This window comes from Poromitra crassiceps, assembly GCF_964638095.1.
Source record: "Poromitra crassiceps genome assembly, chromosome: 1".
NCBI classification, from domain to species: domain Eukaryota; kingdom Metazoa; phylum Chordata; class Actinopteri; order Beryciformes; family Melamphaidae; genus Poromitra; species Poromitra crassiceps.
Window position 1 is genome coordinate 9,983,142 of NC_139623.1, and position 13,435 is coordinate 9,996,576.

At 42.9% G+C, this 13,435-nt stretch overlaps 1 protein-coding gene across 1 annotated transcript in view; it reads right to left on the bottom strand.

The window, feature by feature from the left end:
* The window catches only part of setd2 (SET domain containing 2, histone lysine methyltransferase), a 39,327-nt gene that overhangs the window by 4,335 nt on the left and 21,557 nt on the right, over nt 1-13,435 (bottom strand). Inside the window, exons 11-18 of the mRNA XM_083642600.1 lie at nt 11,137-11,265; nt 9,746-11,023; nt 7,489-7,537; nt 7,056-7,410; nt 5,754-6,510; nt 4,570-4,695; nt 1,035-1,171; nt 805-916 (exon numbers count right to left, since the gene is read on the bottom strand). Coding sequence (XP_083498726.1) covers nt 805-916; nt 1,035-1,171; nt 4,570-4,695; nt 5,754-6,510; nt 7,056-7,410; nt 7,489-7,537; nt 9,746-11,023; nt 11,137-11,265 — 2,943 coding nt within the window. The remainder of the gene's footprint in view (nt 1-804; nt 917-1,034; nt 1,172-4,569; nt 4,696-5,753; nt 6,511-7,055; nt 7,411-7,488; nt 7,538-9,745; nt 11,024-11,136; nt 11,266-13,435) is intronic.

Consider the following 13,435-nt stretch of genomic DNA (forward strand, 5'->3'; position numbering starts at 1 on the left):
AAAGACACAGACAGCTGAGAGGAGGGAGGAGGGGGGGCATGACGATCTTCGAGTTACAGTAGATTCTCCATTCAAATCTTCCCTCCTTTTTACAAGTAGCATGAGTTGACCAACTCATCTAAGTCATAACATTCACTCAATACTCTATGGCAGTGATTCCCAAATTGTGGTCCGGGGACCACCGGTGATCCGCGAGGCTCCACCTGGTGGTACTCAAGAGCCTTGCTGATTGCCATCAGCCTATCAGTAAATAAGATGTTTATCAGTTTGTGTTGGTCATTTGCGGTCTGACTCGCTACAGTAACATAGTAGTATTTAGCCTTTCTTATCCTTATTGTATGGTTAAATCAGTGATTTTGTTTTATGGAGGAAAAATGTTGGTAGCCACAGTGGGAAGTGGTACTTGGGAAATTAGGTTTGCTGCATGTGGTACTTCGTCTGAAAAGTTTGGGAATCTTTGCTCTATGGTATTGTGCCAAGTGTTTTTAATTTCTTTCTTCCAGACCTGGGCCACAGCTGAAAGTAATTGCGCCGCGCCTTCAATTACTTCAGGGAATAAAACACTATAATCATGTTTTGCATCCAAGCATAAACATTCTGGGAACTGAATGAAAAAGTAAAGAGGATCCCCCCCCCCCCCCCCTCACATTGTCAAATGAGGTAATATGGGGTTATTTTACACAATTGGTTCTTTACAAAAATATATTAGTGGGAAAAAAACATTACACCTACTGTATATTGCATAAACAACTATATACAGAGCACTGGCCAGTTCCGAGAGAATGATCGCTGCTAAAAGCTCACCTTGGAGGGGTTCTCATCGTAGGTAGGTGTTCCCAGGTCCATCTCAGAGTCATGGTCCACGCTAGCATTATCGCTGCTGCTCTCCCAGGTTGGAGGGTCCCACTGTGTTTGCCTGGTGTGCAGAGAGAGAGTAAGACAGAGTGAGATACAGACAGACAGAGACTACGTACAGTACAGGGGCATTACAGATACACAGACAAACAGACATGCAGACACAGAGCAACACCTACCTCGTGGCAATGTGGTAGTAGTAGATCTTGCCTTCAGGGTCCCGAGCGACTTTCCAACTTGGAGGTAGGACAATGGTTTTGGGCTTGGGTGGAGACGGAGGAGGCAGGTCTATCACATTGTTGGGTACAATCATTTCCTGGAGATGAGAAAAGAGATTAGGAAACCAGGGATCAGCAGCAAATCAATTTAGCTTCACTTCAAAATACTTCAAATAGCTTCCAGGATTTTCAAGGAGAAAGAACATAATCAACTTCAGCTACATGTTTGATACTGATTATTGTTGTTATACTGTATACCATTATTGTCGTTGTGACTGTTGTCTACCGAAATACAACATCCAAATAGATTAAGTTCAGTTCTTAATGGTACCCATGCTTAATCTTAAACGCATCTTAACAACTGAAATACCAATTGTCATTGCATGAGGCCAGTCTTGGATCGATGTGGCACTAGTGAAATTCATCATTCTCATGTATAAAACACTCACACCCCCTTGTGGCCAAACTGAGGTATAGGTTGTCTCAAATCCACATGTATCAGAACCATTGATAGTATAGTATAGATAATGTGAGCCCATTGGGTTTTGACAAGGCAAAATGAAGCCCACTTCCTGGTATTGTTTGATTCAGTTCGATTGGATGAATGGATTTTCCTGGAGCATTGTGGGATATCTGTTCAAATCTGGAGCCGCGAATGCAGGAAGTTGCGTGAGTCGGGGGAGTGTCCAAATTGCTCTCAGAAATGATTTCCTGACAGCCGAGCCACGGGGCATCTTGTTGTCCCCGCTTACCACTGCTTGTTAGTTGCTAATGCTAGCATTTTTTGCTTCTTGCTCTCTTTACCATCTCTTACAGTCCATGCTAGCTGTTGCCAACTGTTGCTGGGTAACCTTTTAGCCCAAAGAAAAAGCCAGTAGTGGATATTATCTCCAGACCTCGCATCACCAACCGCCTGACGTTATCTTCCACAAAATCGAGGTAATCTTTAGCTAACGTAATTGCATGACATTATACATGTCCATTTGTCAAATAGCTAATACAGGAGGACTAACGTTATAGATTAGCAGAGGTTACCGTGTTAATGTTATGTTATTGCACAGATTTGCACGTAGTGTTGGGTAAACAAACGTTATACAGTGATTAATACAGTTATACAGTGATTAACAGTGTCATTTGTTTCTTCAAGGGATGACCGTCCAGTACCAGTGATGGGGACACACAACAGAGGATCAAAGGATTTGTGAAAATTAACGCTATAATCTTCTGCTCTCCTGATAGCAGCTAACAATACCTGTTACTGATGATGATCAGTTGTTTCAACATAGGGTATTGCAGTAACACACGAGCCAAATGCTGACATGAGAGATTTGCTTTGAACCATTTGTAGCTACGTATCTGCCAGTGACCGGAGAATATTGTTATTTGCTTGTTTCAATGCTTTTGTCAATAAACATTGCCAACAAAGATAGCCATGTTATTATGCTATGTACCTGAATGTCGCAAATATGATCACAGAACGAGCCCATTAGTTGTTTGGTCAGAGGCAGGTTGGATAAAATTATCAGATGTGATATAAAGATTGTTGATGTCGAGTGAACACAAACTACGAACCGAAGATTGGACCAGAGGACATGACGATGGAGAAACCGACCAGCAGCAGCCTGCTTCAAATCAACGAATACTTTATATTGATTAAAATGAAATACGGTGATATCTGGTCATCTGAAATCACTCTCTCTAGCTAGGCTAACTGGCTCATATTGTAACGTTGTCTGAATCGGCGTGTCATAATGTTAATAGCATAACCTTACTCTTACTGTATAGCCTAGATCACAATAACGTTAGATGGTATATATTTCGATATAATTCAAACAATGGTTCCTTTCCCATACCATGGTGGGCTGGACTGTACAGTATTGCTGTGAAAAAGTTACATTTGATTGTGTCAAGTGTTACACAACATAGTGATCTTATGTTGAGTTGACGATAAAGGATGTTTTACAATAATCGATGACACATTAGGCGGAATTTCCTCAACACAATTGTGTATCAGCTTTAAATGTCCAATATATACAGAATTAAACAAACGACCAGCAGCATTCAAATGTGCAAAAACTTTATATTTATTGAAATGTGGTGATCTCATGTCACATTACAACGTTATGCCCAAATGGTCTGCCCAGAAGCGTCACTTTACATGTATGGTAGGGAATTATTTTCATTATGTTAAACCAGCATTTATCTTCCATAATAAATTAAATCATAATCACAATGCTACGAAGACATTTAGTGAGAGGCTGATCTCACCCAGATGCACAGGAAATCATTCCTGCCTGTGGCCATTGGACTCTAACGCCTCACTAAGAAGAGCACCTCGGAGACACTCAGTCTCTCTGAGACCGAGTCAGCCGATAGGATAGCTGTGCCTTAGTTACGTCACACGTAATGTGCAATTTGATTTAATTTAATTCCAGTGTGCAATAACTGCAATTTGACACGTACTGTACATAGATTGTAACTGTAACTACTTATTGAATGCTATTCTACAATTCTACTTACTTTTACTATCCCATTGACCCCATTTTATTGTATTTTATTCTATTGCATTTTATTGCATTTTATTGTATTGACTGTTTTTACGTTTAGGGAGATACTGTGTGATACTGTGTTATGCTATGTTGTGTTATGTGGATATTTCATGCCTGAGTGCGAGCAACTGCAACTTGTCCCAATTTCCCACTCATTAAAGTCTTTCTGATTCTGATTCTGATTAGCTAATCACCAGAGCCGCAGAGACTAGTTTATCAGATAATTTCGCTGTAAAATGTGTCCAGTTGATCAGCTCTGAAGCCCCGGGCTTGTATGGTCGCTACCTGTCCTCTAAAATCCGATTTCGATATAGGTGTTATTTTGGTAAACTGACCTCATAACGGGGATCTATACTTTTACTGTGTCTACTAACATTATGAAAAGATCATAAAGAGAATGCTGTTTTTGGTAGTTTACTATTAATCTACGGCTACATTGCTAGGCTTGCTAGCCTGCCTTGGTAGCAAATGGCTGTGCTGTTGTTGGGATCTCGTTTCCTGCGGCTGCTTGTGTGAATCAAGGAAGCCACGCCCCAAAAGTTTGACTTTTTTTCATTTTTTAATCGCCTCTTTTACTCGAAATGGGGCCATAATTTAGAAAACGGCGCCCAAGAGAGCATGAAAAAGACTTGAAATTGTTGATTAAGAAAATAAACTAATTTGGAAAATGTTTATTTAAGACACAGACCGAGAGAGAAGTCGGCTCATTTTCCCATAGAGGCCAATGTACATGACGTCACCTCCGGATCAGCACGTGGCGCCCCCCTTGGCCATTCGAGAGAATGCAATTTCCGCAGAGGCTTCATAAATTCCCTGCCAGTTATGGCCACTGAGCAGAACACTAATATTTGTGAAAATCTTTATCTTTAGTTTACATTCAGAAATGTTGGTGCAGCTTATACTTATTCCATAAACTTCAAAGATAGGAGGGATTGTATATGTGTTACCTGCTGGACAGTTTGGGATGTGACAATGGTGGTGACTGTGCCTCCTTGCTGCACCACCACTCCTTGTGGGTGGCCTGTATACACCGGCTGGCCATGCAGGTAGCTGGCAGTGGGCTCAGTGTATGCCTTTAGAAACACAACAATCAAGATTAAAGCATGCTGCTCGTCATTGTCACTCCTCCTACCTCTTCTCCTGCCAGGGGGGTTTTCAACTTCCGCTGCTGCCAGAATTACCAATAATCTGGCTTTCATGTTTACAGTGTGAACTAGGGCTGCAACTAACAATTATTTTAATTATCGATTAATCTGTCGATTATTTTCTCGATGAATTGTTTGGTCTATAAAATGTCAGAAAATGGTGAAGAAATGTCGATCAGTGTTTCCCAAAGCCCAAGATGACGTCCTCAAGTGTCTTGTTTTGTCCACAACCCAAAGATATATTCAGTTTACTGTTATAGAGGAGGAGAGAAACCAGGAAATATTCACATTTAAGAAGCTTGAATCAGAGAATTTAGATTTTTTTCCCTTAAAAAATTACTCAAAACGATTATCAAAATAGTTGTTGATTATCTTTCTGTCGATCGACTAATCGATTAATTGTTGCAGCTCTAGTGTGAACAATCAACAACATCAAACAGGACGAAACTAGCTGGCTACCCGTCCGTGTCCTCGTTGCATCCTGAACTGTACTGCACACGACCGCATGGAAAAACAAAACAAAGCACAGCAAAAAACCACTGTGCACTGTTTTGTGCGCATTAGAAGCGCTCTCAACATGATTTCCAAAGCGTTCTTATGTGAAATACAAGACATTGTTTCTGCACGGCCCCTAAGGGGGAAGAAAATGTTGGCAATCGGGTTTGGGGTATTTTGCCTCAATTTTAGTATGTGGATGGATTATTCATTTGTACTGAACTGCCGTATGCCCATGTCCACATGTTCTGTTTATGAAATAAAAAAGGTAAATTATACGGAAATACTTAATCAGAGTTGTGATTAAAGGGTTGGGTGGGCCCCGGAAGATTTTCAGATCTCAAAGTGGTTAAGTTTGGGGAATGCTGTCCTACAGAAATCTATCAAGGTGTTCCACATTTATCATATGACAACATAAATTGAGCTACACTGAATTTAAAAAAAGCCCACAGATCAGATGATAAGAAAAGTGAATAGTGTGTGGGCCGTACCTGTATGACGGGAGCGTTGGCCTGAGGGTAGGCAGTGGGGATGCTATAGATGGTTTGGCATGGCTGGCCCTGGTAGTAGATGGCCGTCTGCGTCTGAGCCGGTGCTGCAGCATACTGCTGCGCTGGCTGGGTCTGCACAGTGACTGCCTGCTGAGTGGTGGGGTCCCACAGGGTGGTGTAGCTCTGCTGGCCCTGCAGCCGAGGGGCCGTCTGGGGAGGGACAGGCAGGACAGCGACCCCTGCATCCTGGGCTGCTACAGTTGGCTGGGCATACTGCTGGGGAGCGCTGGTGGCGAGTTCCAGCGGGTTGGGGGTGATGTGCTGAGAGAGGCTAGAGACTGGAGGGGCCTGGGAAGTGGAGGAAGGAGAGGTCAGTCCCAGCTCTGAGATAAGAGGCTGGGGAGGAGTCTGTTCATAGTTCATGGTGGCAACATAGTTCAGGGTGGCAACGTCGTCCACTGAAGGGGTAGGTAGCAATACTTTTCCTGCGTTGGGGTTGGTGGGGTCCACAAAGGTCTGGATGGGGTATCCTGGAGGGTAGGTGATATAGCCAGGGCTGGAGGCATAGGCCAGACTGGGGTCATAAGCCATAGTCTGGATCTGCTGCTGCTGCTGCTGTTGAAGCTGCTGCTGTTTCTGGGCTTCCCGTTGAGCGACCTCCTGCTCAAACAGTTTCCTGCGCTCCTCTGTGGACAGCTTGTTGCGCTCCTTCCCACCAGCCGCCCTTGGTGTCTTGTTGCTGTTCGATGGGTCAAACCTAAAATATAGAACAGACCCTGGTTGCATGACAACACCTTTTTGATGATTTGCAATTGTAAAATGCACAGATCCTGTACAGACCCCACAGTGCATGTGGTTCAATTACCCAATTCCATAACATTACTAAATAGCACAAGGTAATAACGGTAGCTACCGCTAAGTTTGCAGGGCAGCAGAACATGTGTTGCTGTTTACTTATTACACAGGCGAGTTTGGAGCAATTGTGGAATGTTAAAGTTTCAACAATTTTTTTACAAACTTTCACAGCAGGAGACTGTGGATTGAGTACAATGCTGCTTGTCTGTGCATCTCCAATGACGTGATGTGCACATCAGAGATCGATTTACATACATTTCTACACACTGACCAACTTCTGTATGGGGAAACGCTGCATCTCACAGTCAAAGACACCCTCTAGAGGCAATCTGATGAAGCACATCATCTAACCAAGTGACCCTGACTGACTGACCTGAATGTGCCTCATGATGCCCTGGAGGGCTCTGGAGGGCATGTACTATGCCGGAAGACAACCAGACTCCTTACCGCTCCTCAGTACGTCGGCTGCTCCTCTCATAGGATGAGGGTGGTGGAGAAGTAGAGCGTCTCCTTCGTCGTTCTGTACTGCGGGGGGTTTTGTCAGAAGCTCGATCACGGTCCCTGTCCCTGTCCCGGTCTCTGTCTCTGTCCCGGTCCCGGTCTCTGTCTCTTTCCCGGTCTCTGTCTCTGTCCCGGTCTCGGTCTCTGTCCCGCTCCCGGTCTCTGTCCCGCTCCCAGTCTCGATCTCTGTCTCTGTCATAGTCCCGTTCGCGTTCCCTCTCCTTCTCTCGCTCCCTTTCACGCTCCCTGCTAGCAGAAGGGGTGCGTGGCGTCACAGCTGCATCTCGATCTCGGCTGCGATCTGTGTTGGGACAATAAAATGAGTCAAAGCCATACCGAAAGAACTCAAAAGTCAAAATAGACACTGTAATGATCTTACCATTTACTTCCTTCTCCACCTGACTTTTCTTTGGGATTCTGTAGACCTCCTGAAAAGGGTAATAGAACTTTAACTTCAAACTTAATACAATAAAGTGCCAACAGCTAACAAACGGAGCAGTACTGTATGCAGCCACAACTCATCCGAACAAGGGTTCATGATTAAAAGTACCCATTGCCCCAGATGATGTTTCACTATGGGTGCTAGGGGTGGGAATCATCAGATGCCCATGATACGATACTAAAACGATACTTGAGTCACGATACGATAGTATTGCGATATGCTAGTATTGCGATATATTGAATATTGCGATATTTCGATATATTGTCACTCCTAACTCCTTTTCCTACCTTTTCCTTGACCTCACCGGAAGTAAAACATGCAGTGTTTTTTTGTGTTTCTTTTGCCCCACAGGTAGGCTACATTATTAAGCTTCTCTGGACTCAATACGCCACTGCAGGCGCGGACTGCACCATCGGGCGCTTCGGGCAGATGTCCGGTGGCCTGGCATGGCCTGCACAATTTTTACACTTTTTACACTGCTCTGTCTGTCTGTCTGTCTGTCTGATGTTTATTTACTGTAAAAGGTCCAAACCGTAAGTTCGGGGGGGAAATAAATTCATTCATTCAATAAGTTCATAAAGTGTTTTCTATTACGAACCAGTGAACGCTCCATTACGTAATGTAAAAAAAAAATGAGCCCAGCCGCGTATCTCTGCATTCAGCCATTCAAAAGATACGGATCCAGCATTCAGCACCTGTCGGGTTGCAATTTCCCAGCAAATTGACTGGATGTGACGTTCTGTGTGTTCATGAGCCTGCCTCTTGTACTGGCTCCGGCCGGAAATACACCAACGGAGAAGGCTAGGTTAACGTTACGTTCGCTATCGGCAAACAACCAACAACAGAATCCAGTAAAAAGTAAAAATAGGGTATATGTAGCAATCCTGAAGTAAAATTCAATACTTTTCAAGGCCTTTTTCAAGACCCTTCCAATAAATTTCAAGACCCCATCGCCACTTCGAGCTGTAACCGGTTACATCAGCGACACACATTTAACTAACACTTAGTATACATTTTGAGTTTGAAAACTAAACCGTGTTAGTTTGCCATAATTTATATGCACTGTATCAATACAACCGAATTCAACTATAGCGCAGGTTTGTAACTCATTATTACATTTAAATGTGTTATTATTTTAAATAAAGTTATTGTGTTTGTAAATTGGGAGCGCCGTTGTAATGTACTGTACCTTCACGCTCTCATTTCAGTGATTTACAAATGAACCTGTATTGTATGTGTTTTTCTCCCCCTTATTTCATTTCATTTCATTTTTATTTGTTCTGACCAAACACAGTACAAGAAACATACATACCATATATCTTGTTAACAGGTTACAGGTTTGGCCAGAAAGGAGCAGGATGAAGAAAACTTATAACCGATATGATGCGAAAAGTAGCTGGCCCCCAGGTATTTTCACAATATCAAATCTGGCCCCCATTCAAAAAGGTTTGGACAGCCTTGCCATATATAGTCTCATATCACAATATTGATATAAAATCGATATATTGCCCACGCTTAATATTGAGTGCCAGAATCAACCTCCCAATGATGCAATTTGCAGAAAAACATTAATTTCATTGATTATCAATCAGTGCTTTCAATGTCTTTCTGATGTAAAAATGTTGTATTTTTACAACCAGATCACCCTATTCAATAAACAAAGTCATGACTCAATAACGTTACTTGGCAGAGGGTCGCTCGTACTGAGCACATTTCCTCATAAAACTGACGGTGAAAAATGTTTGCTTGTCACAAAATAAAAATCGTTTAGACGACTTATTTGAGGGAATGTAACTTGTTATCGATCACCACTGTGAAAGTGGACCTGAACGATCCGGTGCTTCGCTCCGGTAAAAGTTTCCGTGCCTGAACGCAGCACCCTTACTTCCGGGGCAAATTACGTCACGAAAACTCACGTGCCTGTTGAGTTCTATGTATATTCTTCAATAATGTTATTTAAGAAAACAGCCTTCTGAGTAGGCTACCCCTGCATCATATCGGAGCAAAATTGGTGCGCAATCCACAGAAAAGGTCTATATTTTCATTAAAAGAAAAATCGTTTTAATTTTTTGAAAGCAAATCCCCCCCCCCCCCCTCTAAAATCGGTATCGGTCACAAAAATCCACATCGGTTGGGCTCTAAAAGTGTATGTTTGTCTGTTTTGAAGCATGTGACCACAATCGCTTGGACTTACCTTCAGGTCCTTCCAGCTTTCCAGGAGCCTGGCTGCCATACCACCAATGTCCATAGCACTGAGTTGGGGCTCCTGGCTCTTCTCACTCTCCACATCTGAGACACCCTCCTCCTCATCCTGAGAAGGAGTTCCCACCACTGAAGGCTCCATTGGGGCCACTGTGCTCTCAGAGGCTATACTGGCCTCTGGGGTCTCAGAGCTGGGGGGAACATTGGTGGTAGATTCACCAGGTTGCTCCTCACTGCCAGGGGCTTTCTCTGCCTCTTTTGTCTCTGCCTGGATCTCTATAAGCTCTGCAGGTGGTTCAGATGGAGCATCAGTAACTTCCGGTTGGGCGGAAACGGTCTCAGGCTCTTGAATTTCAATGGTGGGCTGCTCTCCTTCAACCTCTACCGTCTCCTCCTCCACGGCCTGATCGGTCGGCTCCTCCCCACTTTCCCTCTGTTCTTCACAAGTCTCCTTTGGCCCTTCAGTTGCATCCAGCAGAGCCTCACTCATATCCTCTTTCGTGTCGACGACATCCTGCTTCTCCATCTCCAACTCCTCCATTTTGTCTTTCTCCTCCTGTGTTTGAGGTTGGAGCTCCATTTTGTCTTTCTCCTCCTGTGTTTGAGGTTGGAGCTCCATTTTGTCTTTCTCCTCCTGTGTTTGAGGTTGGAGCTCCATTTTGTCTTTCTCCTCCTGTGTTTGAGGTTGGAGCTCCATTTTGTCTTTCTCCTCCTGTGTTTGAGGTTGGAGCTCCATTTTGTCTTTCTCCTCCTGTGTTTGAGGTTGGAGCTCAATGCTTGGAGTTGTTTCTGCCTCTTCTTGTTTCTCCACTGTCAACTCATTGACTGATTCTTCTGTTGGTCCCTTTAGTGGATTTACAGCTTCCTCTACTTGGTCTGCCTTCACCTGTTTGCCATCAGGAAATCCAGCACGTGACGATTCATCTTCCTCCTCCTCCTCATCCTCCTCCTCATCCTCCTTCCCATCAGATGCTTTGCTGGCATCAGAGAGTGCACTGTCCAGACTGTTTTCACTGATGATTTTGAGGCGGCGGTACACGGCCCGTTTGGGGGTGTCACTGTCCAATTCTGGTCCCAGTTTGGAGGAGGAACTCTCAGGGGTGTTGAGGGGTGTTTGAGCACGTGACGTGTTCTCACTGGAGTAGCCGTCCATCTCAGGAGGCTGTGGGAGAGCATGAGTCTGGGCCCAACGCTGAATGAAGGTCAGCACTCTGCTCTCCTCCAACATGTTCTTAGTAGATATGGGAAGCACAGCTAAGGTCTTCATAATCTGTTAACAGAAAAGTTGATAACAGTTCATAGCAGGTGGTTCATAAGACAATTAAAGTTATTTCAGTACAATGTGAGATAATATAATAATGGGAAATCAATTACAAATCTCACCGAAAACTGCAGTTTGATGTTGTTGGTACTGTTGCCCTTAGCTTCAGACAGCTCAACCATGAAGATCCACAGCAACGACAAACCATGGTGGTCTAGGAACTGCTTCAGGCATGATGGATTCTGAGTATCCTGTGCAACACAACCTTAATATTACCAACACATTCCATCATGCCACCCAAATCATATCACAAAATTAGATAATGTATTAGACCAGTGGTTCCAAAATGGTGTGAGGCAAGTCCAGGTGTGCTGTGGGATTCAGGGGCCTCAGACAGCTATAGATTTATTATCAAAGATATACAATTATCTCAATATTTTAACTGATCAAACCTTGAAATTACATGCCAACACAACACACACACACAATCATTTTCAATCTATGACACCCCCCCCCCCCCACGCTCTACAGATGAATGGACTATTCCTTCTCTAGCGGAGTTGAGCATGCATGAGCTCAGCGCTTGAAGCCAGACTCCGAGTGGAGTAGGGATGCAGCGGTTAACCGATTTTCTATTAAGCGCATTTTAAAATGTCAACGTAACTGTAAGGGCTCAGCTACACCAAGATTATGGACATATGGTACTGTGGAAGTTAAAGGGACATTATGGTACTGTGGAAGTTAAAGGGAAATTATAGTACTGTGGAAGTTAAATGGGACATTATGGTACTGTGGAAGTTAAAAAGACATTATGGTACTGTGGAAGTTAAAGGGACATTATAGTACTGTGGAAGTTAAAGAGACATTATGGTACTGTGGAAGTTAAAGAGACATTATGGTACTGTGGAAGTTAAAGGGACATGATGGTACTGTGGAAGTTAAAGGGACATTATGGTACTGTGGAAGTTAAAGGGACATTATGGTACTGTGGAAGTTAAAGGGACATTATGGTACTGTGGAAGTTAAAGGGACATTATGGTACTGTGGAAGTTAAAGGGACATTATGGTACTGTGGAAGTTAAAGGGACATTATGGTACTGTGGAAGTTAAAGGGACATTATGGTACTGTGGAAGTTAAAGGGACATTATGGTACTGTGGAAGTTAAAGAGACATTATGGTACTGTGGAAGTTAAAGGGACATTATGGTACTGTGGAAGTTAAAGGGACATTATGGTACTGTGGAAGTTAAAGGGACATTATGGTACTGTGGAAGTTAAAGAGACATTATGGTACTGTGGAAGTTAAAGAGACATTATGGTACTGTGGAAGTTAAAGGGACATTATGGTACTGTGGAAGTTAAAGGGACATTATGGTACTGTGGAAGTTAAAGAGACATTATGGTACTGTGGAAGTTAAAGGGACATTATAGTACTGTGGAAGTTAAAGGGAAATTATAGTACTGTGGAAGTTAAAGGGACATTATGGTACTGTGGAAGTTAAAGAGACATTATGGTACTGTGGAAGTTAAAGAGACATTATGGTACTGTGGAAGTTAAAGGGACATTATGGTACTGTGGAAGTTAAAGGGACATTATGGTACTGTGGAAGTTAAAGAGACATTATGGTACTGTGGAAGTTAAAGGGACATTATAGTACTGTGGAAGTTAAAGAGACATTATGGTACTGTGGAAGTTAAAGAGACATTATGGTACTGTGGAAGTTAAAGGGACATTATGGTACTGTGGAAGTTAAAGGGAAATTATAGTACTGTGGAAGTTAAAGGGACATTATGGTACTGTGGAAGTTAAAGGGAAATTATAGTACTGTGGAAGTTAAATGGGACATTATGGTACTGTGGAAGTTAAAGGGAAATTATAGTACTGTGGAAGTTAAATGGGACATTATGGTACTGTGGAAGTTAAAGGGACATTATGGTACTGTGGAAGTTAAAGGGAAATTATAGTACTGTGGAAGTTAAAGGGACATTATGGTACTGTGGAAGTTAAAGGGAAATTATAGTACTGTGGAAGTTAAATGGGACATTATGGTACTGTGGAAGTTAAAGGGAAATTATAGTACTGTGGAAGTTAAATGGGACATTATGGTACTGTGGAAGTTAAAGGGAAATTATAGTACTGTGGAAGTTAAAGGGACATTATGGTACTGTGGAAGTTAAAGGGAAATTATGGTACTGTGGAAGTTAAAGAGACATTATGGTACTGTGGAAGTTAAAGGGACATTATGGTACTGTGGAAGTTAAAGGGAAATTATAGTACTGTGGAAGTTAAAGGGACATTATGGTACTGTGGAAGTTAAAGAGACATTATGGTACTGTGGAAGTTAAAGAGACATTATGGTACTGTGGAAGTTAAAGGGACATTATGGTACTGTGGAAGTTAAAGGGACATTATAGTACTGT